We start from the raw sequence: 8,809 nt of genomic DNA on the forward strand, positions 1-8,809 counted from the left end.
AAACAAATTAAATAAAAATAATATAGAATGACACACTCACTGATGTACTTGCCATTGAAATGGATATTGTCAAATTATGCTTCTTAATGGCAAAAGTATTCAAATGAATGTGATTATTAGTTTAAAAATGTTTATTCGAGACTGGAATCGTGATTATTTTATCTGATGAAACTGATAACATTAACGAATCTCATTTTATCAATTTCAAGTCTACTTTCTTTTTCTTCCTCAGGAAGTTGGCCTTGTACTCGCAGCTCTGTTGGCCCTCCTACTGGCTTTCTATGCTTTCTTTTATCTCAGACTGTCCACAGATGTTGACCCTCGTCTGGAACCGGATGAAAATTAGCTGAGCAGCAATCAATGCATTATAAGAAAATATTTATAAAAGGGCCTTTGGGGAGCAGTGCTTTCTGAATACTGAGACTACAACATGAGTTCTTCCTGCTAGTATTTTCACTTTGGAGAAATATTTTTTAAATAGTTGCGTAGTGTATCAAGAAAAGAACCTTACCCTAGCAATGTAGTGTGATGTGTGCCACTGAATACTTTCATAAATCCTCCTACTTACACAGGAAACCTGTTCATGGCGCATTTAGATAAAATGGGAAACAGATCCCAAATCCTTCAGATGTTTTACCAGTCTACATGGATAACTCCATCACTTGCAGATTCCTAAACCTATTTTTGTTCCATGCATACATCAGAAGCCAAAGTATATATCCTTATTTACAGAAACATACTCAAATCACAACCAGGGCTGAAGAAGGAGCGAAAAGTCATGGGAAATTTTTCGTTTTACGAAGAAGTCTTGCTTTCTTTCCAGACATATTTTGTATCATTAGAGAGACTATCTGCACAGACAGCTACAGTAATCGTTTTCCTTCTTTGCCAACTGTTCAGTGCACATGTGCTCCATCAGAAGTGGCACCTGGATGACAGAAGCGCAAAGAGCCACATATGTCTCTGAAATAGAGTTCCTTTCCTCCTAGGCCGTCTAAGCTGGTGTAAATAGAAAGTTCAGTTGATCTTGATTTTAATTAACTTACGAGACTATTAATATAAACTTGGAATTCTATTTTAATTATGTTGTTCTGGCTGCTTGCGGTATCAGTTTGCTTCTCTTGTTCGGGCTTTATGCAGCAATCTGTCATATAATTGTGCAGTCTTTTTCACATACGGTACTAGGAGAAGTCCTACCTATTCAGAGTAATTTTCGTGGGTCATGGTTATCCTTTAAAGCTGAACGATACAAGGTATTTTACAAAATTACATTTTTTTTCTCTTGACAGATAACCAATTAGAACTCTTTTATGAAAAAAAAAGTAGGAAATATATGTCTCATTACTGGCATATACAGCTTTTTGTTTATATAATTTTTTCAAGCTATTTTGCATTTGTTACACTATAATGACAAATATATTCAATATTTTTATTGATAATGGAATTTCTTCATATTTTTAGAACACATGAATACATAAAGGTTAGAAAATGGAAGAATATGTGTTTACTGTTTACTGATAGATAACTACTTTCTTATATAAAGATTTATAGAAAAGGAATAGTTTGAAACATGTGCACAAAATGTTTTATAGTATATGCATTCTACTTATGAAGAATAAATAAAATGTTAAAATTGTTTCCATACTTGCCAAGGGAAGAAAGCTTTCATAAATACCCTACAGATTCTTTGAGACTTTTGCAAATAGTGGATGTGACTATAGCATTATGTTCTGCAGAATGTTTTTAAGTTGCATAATTATTCATCAGTGTGAAAACAGCCAAAATTTCCAATATTCTCACAAATCATTTATGCCAAACATTTGAGGGCAAAATTTAGACAGTGTTATTTACTGGATTCTTCCCCTTGAAATCACAAACTCAAGAGGCAGACCAAGAGTTCTACACTCACCGCAGCAGACCAACCCCAATGGCATTTTTAGGAAAGGTTACAGCATTTGATGCCATGTGGTATGTCTGTCTGTGGAGTGGGTGGCAAGGGAATATCCAAGCTGGCATTTTGGATCTGATGGGCCTTTTACTTTCCCAAGTGACAGGCCACATGTCAAGAAATACTTTCTTCTCCACTCCTATTCCATTTACGTGAACAGTTTTCATGTAGTTATTCCCCCTCCCATATGGCATTAAAAACAGACTTACTAAAGTTATTGCTAATTTCAGTGATAATTTAAATGAGAGGATATGTAGTAATTGTTTATTAAATACCAATCCAAGTGACATATAACAGAATTCGTAATATATAAAATAGATGATTATACTCTTGGAAATGTTTGAATATTATCGTGAAAAAAACAAAACAAAACAAAACCCACTAGGTAATAATAAAGTTTCATTAACTAGTTTTCTGATACCCTGAACCTGTGGCTAGTCCGTATGACTGATTGACTTAGGATAGCCACAGACAACTGTAAGTCCCAAAGGCTAAACTCTGATTTTAATAAATAGCAGGTAAAGTGAGACAACATATGCTTATATAATGCTGTTTTTGTGAAGTGCAAATATTGCATACTCACGTTAACTGGGAAGCAGCCAGTCCTCTGCAGAGAAATCCCAGATCGTAGTCTGGTTTCAATCTTTGAAGAGGTAGGCGGTAGTCAAACTGCAGTTCCAGGGGGCTACACGTTTGAGTAGTAAGTGGTGTTTGGCATAAATCTGCGACTGGCACCAGATACAAACTTGAAGCATGGGTTTTTCCCCCCCAATAATTGACTGCTCAGAGTAACCCAGAAGACAAATACAGGAAAATTATAATGACTTTTCAGAATGTTAGAATCTGCTCACATATTCTGCAGAATAAATTGCAACTAATGCAGCAGACTTAACATATCGCCTATGTGAATGAAGCTTGGATGTAAAATAAAGACTAAAATTCATTTGAGAAGAAATATTGTAAAAATATAACCTCATCTAGAATTTCTTTTAAAACAAATGAACAAAAAGTCTATCTTAGTAGCAGCATGGGGTTTGTTATTGTTTTAAGGTGGCAAAACACTTGAAGATTTTCTGTCTTTTCAATATTTCATAAAGATGGAAGGAGTACCCCCATCCCAACCAATGATTGTAAGATACTGATAATATGTTCTTATTCATTTTTATAATTTCAATAATATAGTGATCTACACGTATTTAATAAATGCATGTTAAAATTTCAGTTAATATTTTTTAGTCCTCCTAGAGTCTGGCACAGTTTTTGTATGTATTAGATGATCAAATTTATGTGCACCTAATAAATAAAATTTAAAAATTACAATATTCATCAACTCTTAACACTTAGCATTTATGGTCATTGGTTGAATTGGGACGTATATATGTTTCATCCTGGTTCTCTTTAATATCAAGAAACCAGCATTACATTTACTGTCGAAAAGACAAATTCCTTTTTTCTATACGCGAATGTTTTTAATATAACTCAGTATGCATCTTCATTTCTCATGAAAGTAACGTTAAATTTTCATTATGATGTTTATATTTATATGAATGCTAAAGCACTATATTTTCCAGATTCTAAAATATATAGTCAGTGATAATTCAGTAGTGCAAAGTATGCTTTAGATAAATAAACTTCAAAAGTCAACTTCTATAAACGTAAATTTTAATGTATTTTTTTTCTTTCATAATAGAAGGTTGTCGAGGCAGAGACTATCTAAAATAAGTTTGTTTTCTTTTTACCAACAGTTAGTTGACACTTATCTGAAACTTCTCTGGGGAGATTTCTACCCTTCGTTCGCCCTTAGCATCACTGCCTTCTTTTCTGTGACTGGCTCCCATGCGCCTCCATAGAATGCTGTTTGCTAGAGTTTGTTCCATTGACACCATATCTAGAATCACTGCAACCCACAGTAAACAAACAAACAAACAAAACAACAACTGTAACAGATGAATTCAGTACCTACATAAGCATTCTTTTGTATTTTGTACAGGGTCTATATAGAGGGAACCGGAGGAGGAGTCACTTAAATAGCTATAGCACCGGGGCAGTATCCATAGTGAGTCAGTAAATTCATGCAAAAACATGGAACTGCTGCTGTATTCTGCATTTGCCTCTTTGTTAATTTTTTTTTTTTATCACCAGCAACAGACTCGCGATCCTTATTTCTAGAAAAAGAAGATCCTTTAAATGCTAGAACATTTTTTGATGACAGCACCTCCCTCTATTCTTTATTTTTTAAAAACAACAACCAATTTGGTGGGGAGGCAGCCAAAATCTGAGGTACCAGTGCCTCTCGAACAGATGTCACACCATTATTTTTTAGCTCGTTTGAATGAGTAAACATGTTAAACTGTGAAGTATTACATTTTAGATTTTTTTTCATTAAAAAAAAAAAGAGAGACAGTCTGTTTACTGTCCTAATTGAGACAACAATCCTGTAGTTGCCAGTTTTGGCAGTCATAACAATGAACTGTAAATATTTGGACCAACCAAGTAAATGGTGACTATAAAGGCTATAGCGTGTGTAAAGTTCTGTTTTTACGGACACCCATTTTAGCACGGCATTTCCCCCTGACTTCTTTCAATGCAATTATTTGTGTGAATCTGAAATTTCTTGGTAAGCCTGGAAGAAATATATTTCAATATCTAGTTTCATTCTAGTTTATCGTCCGTTTTAGTGTTGAGCTATCGGTCTGCGTGTAACAAATTGCTTCTGCTGCTGTTCTATGGAGTGTGACAAGGCAGGTCCTCATTGGTGTGCCCAGCCTGTACATACTAGGATAACATGAAATTCAGAGGATCCTTTTTCTGTTTTCATATTTATAAAGTGAGATTAAAAACATTCAAAAATCTCTTAAATTTCAGCAATTCATTTGTTTTTTTAATATACATAATTTTATTACAAAGTTTAAAGAAATGCAAGTCTAGAAAACCTAAAATTTACTATTGTTGCTGATTCCTATGCGTTTGCTGTGCTACCATACACAAGTCAAGAAAGTACAGAAACCATGAAATATTTACAAACACCTAACAGCAGAAGCCTTAAAATCTAACTGTATGTAGTAGCCCCTCAGAAAGCTACAACCTGTAGCTTTTTAGTGTTTTAATAAAAAATAAATGCCTGGCACCAGGTTGTACCTAGTAATGAGCAGATCAAGAGGTGGCACCTTTTTTTTTTTGGAAATTCTAATAAACTATTCCATGAGCCCTCTTCTGTGAACATGGTTACCCCCTAGGAACATTCTGAAAAGCAGAGCTGACATGATTAAAACCTCACAAGTAGGTTTTTAAGGATGAAATAGAAAGCCACACTTGGCTTCCTGGCTAGATCTGAACAGTAAAGAAGTAATTTCAGGTCAATCTGTAGAAAGATTTTACCTCTGATCATGAGCAAACAGAGGCCCCTCCAGTAGGTGCCAGGAGTCATGTGATGGGCACTAATGATGTCTGCTGCCTTTTATCATCTGTTAGGGACAAGTCGCATCTATGTCGACACAGGCCGGGAGGGCATTTAATGAAACAAAGCAGCATTGTTGAGCTCCACGTTTCCCAAACTTCTTTGGTCCTAGAAATGAGGCTCCAGGTTCATTAAATTGTAGCTCATGGAGGTATACCACAATTTCATTTTACTGAACTACAACTATAATGATTCCAGCTCAAAGCTTTAATAATGCACTTACCCACTCTCTGTTTCAAAAAAAGTTCAAATGCAGAAATGTAGTTTTAATATATAATTGTATGTTTATTATAGAAAAAATAAAAACTATAAGTTCTGGCTGGGTGGCTCAGTTAGTTGGTTGGAGTGTTGTCCCGTACTCCAAAGGGTTGCAAGTTCGATTCCCCGTCAGGGCACATACCCAGGTTTCAGGTTCAATCCCTGCTGCAGGCACCTCCTGAAGGCAACCAATTGATGTTCCTCACATCAGTGTTTCTCCCTTTTCCCCTCTCTCCCTCTTTCACTTCTCTCTCTAAAATCAACACAAACATATTCTCAGGTGAGGATTTAAAAAAAATACAAAAAAATAATTAAAAATTCAAGTCATAGTATCCAGAAATATGCCCTAATAATGTTTACATATTTGTTATTTTGCTTTTAGCTTTCTAAACTTCATGATACCTTCATATTGTTATAAAAATATGCAATTTACTTGGTCTTAGGCCTCAATGGCTTGTGACTACAGTAATACCCAAATTTTTGCTATTTTAACCAAAAAAAAAATGCATACATATAGAAATTACTATATTCTTTCTTATTTATTCATTCACTCAACAAATATTTATTGCACTTCTACTATCTACAGGGTACTTTTTAGCACCTGGAAATATAGTAGTGAATTAAAACTAATAGAATCTCTGTCAACACAGAGCTCATATTCTGGAGGAATAAGTGAGCAGACATGAAATAAACATGAAAATCATGCAGACATATACACATAATATGTCAGGCGGTGAGAAGTGCTACTGAAGAAACGGAAGGGAGGGAGGCGGAGAATGAGTCCCCACTCATCCTGGTTGCTCAGCCACAGCACAATTCAGACTGTTCTCCATGTCCTCAGACCTGCTTGACTCTTGCCCTGACTGCCTCTGTGACTCACTCTTTTACTTCTTCCTAATCTTTGCTCAGATGTCACCTTCTCAATTTAAAATTGCAACCCGAAGCCACCTGTCCTACCCCGGCACTCATAAGCCACTTACTATAGTCTTATTCAGTACTTAGCACTTTTTACTTTTGAACATTGTGCATATGTATTTTACTTAAATATTATGTGTGTGTGTATATATATATATTAATAAAAGGGTAATATGCTAATTAGACTGGATGTCTTCCAGCCAAGCCACAGTGGTGGGGGCCAAGGCAGAGGCAGCTAGGGGTGATCAGGCCGGCAGGGGAGGGCAGTTAGGGGCAGTCAGGCCGCCAGGGGAGGACAGTTAGGGGTGATCAGGCTGGCAGGGGAGGGCAGTTAGGGGTGGTCAGGCCAGCAGGGGAGCAGTTTGGGGGCGATCAGGCTGGCAGGCAGGCAGGCGAGCAGTTAGGAGCCAGCAGTTCCAGATTGCGAGAGGGCTGTCACAGATTGGAGAGAGTGCAGGCCAGGCTGATGGGCCTCCCTCCCCCATGCACAAACTTCGTGTACCGGGCCTCTAGTATATATATATATTTGTGGGATGATTAAAGTGGAAATGTTGTATCCATGGTTGAATACCTAAGATTTGAGTTTAGGAGGAAAAGTTCATGCTAAAAATACAAATTTTGGAGTTGTATGGAGTGACACTTTCAGTCAGAAAATTTGAAGACCTCCTAGGGAATGAGTGAAAATAGAGAAAAGGAGAGGTCTCTGGAAAAGTCCGTAAGCATGCCAATGTTAAATCTGCCAGAAAAGGAACCTCTAGGGAAGAGGGCTTAGAAAAGTAGATAGGAAAAGTAAAATAAACAGAGCATGGCTTCCTATAATCCAAGCGAAGAAAATGTTTCAATAAAGAAAATGTGAGCAAATGTGAAATATTTTTGTGTTTTTCACTCTTTGGTACTATGCTGCAAGATCACCTCTGTATTTCTAAGTCATAAATACATTTTATTGTCATTCTAATCATATTAGAACGTATTATATTCTAATTGTCATACAATTAGCCACATGCAACACATGCACATAAACTGCAGGGTGTCCCAGTCAACGAATAACAAACATCGTCAAAGTCTTAAGATGCACAACTCTACTGTGGAGACCATCGATCTACAAAAGAAGACTCAAAGGGACCTCAGGTTGAGACTGTCTGAAGAAGAGTTCAATACCTGCTTTCTCGATTGTCTTTGCTCTCCAATGTTTTCTACTCGGGTCAATGGCACATCTTTGTATAGAAGCCTGGCTCTTCCCTCCCTTCTAGCCAAGGGACTAGCTGTTGGCTTCACATCCTGGCCTCTTCCCCTCTGCACTTTCACTTGCCTTCTGTCTTCTCCTTCCTTACTGCGGACGTCTTCTAGGCCCTTCCTAGTACCCTTTCTGTCTTCCCTTCGTAACCCAATGCATCTCTCTTAAGGTTCATCTGTATTCACTCACTCTCCTTTTCACTTCCATTTCTTTACTCCTCTGTTGCATTTGACTTACGTCCTCACATCACCACCAGCTCTGATCTAGCTGAGATTACTAAGAATCTCCTAACTATCCAAAGCAATGGACAATTTTCAGTCTTGACTTTGCCTATCGGTAGCATTTGGCACTGTTGGAAGCTATCTTCTGCTTGACACCCTTTATTCTCGTGGCTCAGTCACACCATATCACCTCCTTCACTTCTCCTGATTCTTTGCAGCCTTGTGGGTGTTCCTCGGAGTTCAATCCATAGTTCCCTTAGTACTCCTTAGTCTTCAATCTACACGAACCCTTGTTCCAATCTAATTAAACTCATTCATTCTCCAGTGTTCACTTGTATCTTTCTTTTTGTTCTTTAATAAGCTGTCCCTATTCTCCAGGTTCTTTCCTGACTTTCACCACCAACCCGCTCCAAGATCTACATATAGAACTGGGGGGTTCAAGACTCAACTGGAGGAGAATTTTCCCTCCCTCCCAGAGCACTTCAGCTGTACCTTTCACAAACACCACAGCGCTACATAGATAACATAGCTGAAAGTCAATAAATGAACTGAATGGAGAATAGATAAAGAAGAATGTACTAATATTACAATGACATAGTATAGTCACTATGAAAAGGTCATTTAGTTAGCAACTTCCAGAACTGCCTAGCACACTCCCAAATTAAGGACTGAGCAAACAAATTCCTTTCCTGTTTTAAATACTGTACTTAACAAAGCATCTCAGTGAGTGATGGGTATGACACAATTTCACTTAGAAGTAGACATCTTCCCACAGC

At 37.2% G+C, this 8,809-nt stretch overlaps 1 protein-coding gene across 1 annotated transcript in view; it reads left to right on the plus strand.

Annotated features, from left to right (window-relative positions):
* Positions 1-3,608, plus strand: part of TRIQK (triple QxxK/R motif containing) — a 37,795-nt gene extending 34,187 nt beyond the window's left edge. The window contains exon 5 of the mRNA XM_059672253.1: positions 233-3,608. Coding sequence (XP_059528236.1) covers positions 233-346 — 114 coding nt within the window. The 3' untranslated portion in view covers positions 347-3,608. The remainder of the gene's footprint in view (positions 1-232) is intronic.
* Positions 3,609-8,809: the final 5,201 nt, after the last annotated feature.

The sequence above is a fragment of the Myotis daubentonii genome, chromosome 17 (assembly GCF_963259705.1).
Source record: "Myotis daubentonii chromosome 17, mMyoDau2.1, whole genome shotgun sequence".
Taxonomy (NCBI): domain Eukaryota; kingdom Metazoa; phylum Chordata; class Mammalia; order Chiroptera; family Vespertilionidae; genus Myotis; species Myotis daubentonii.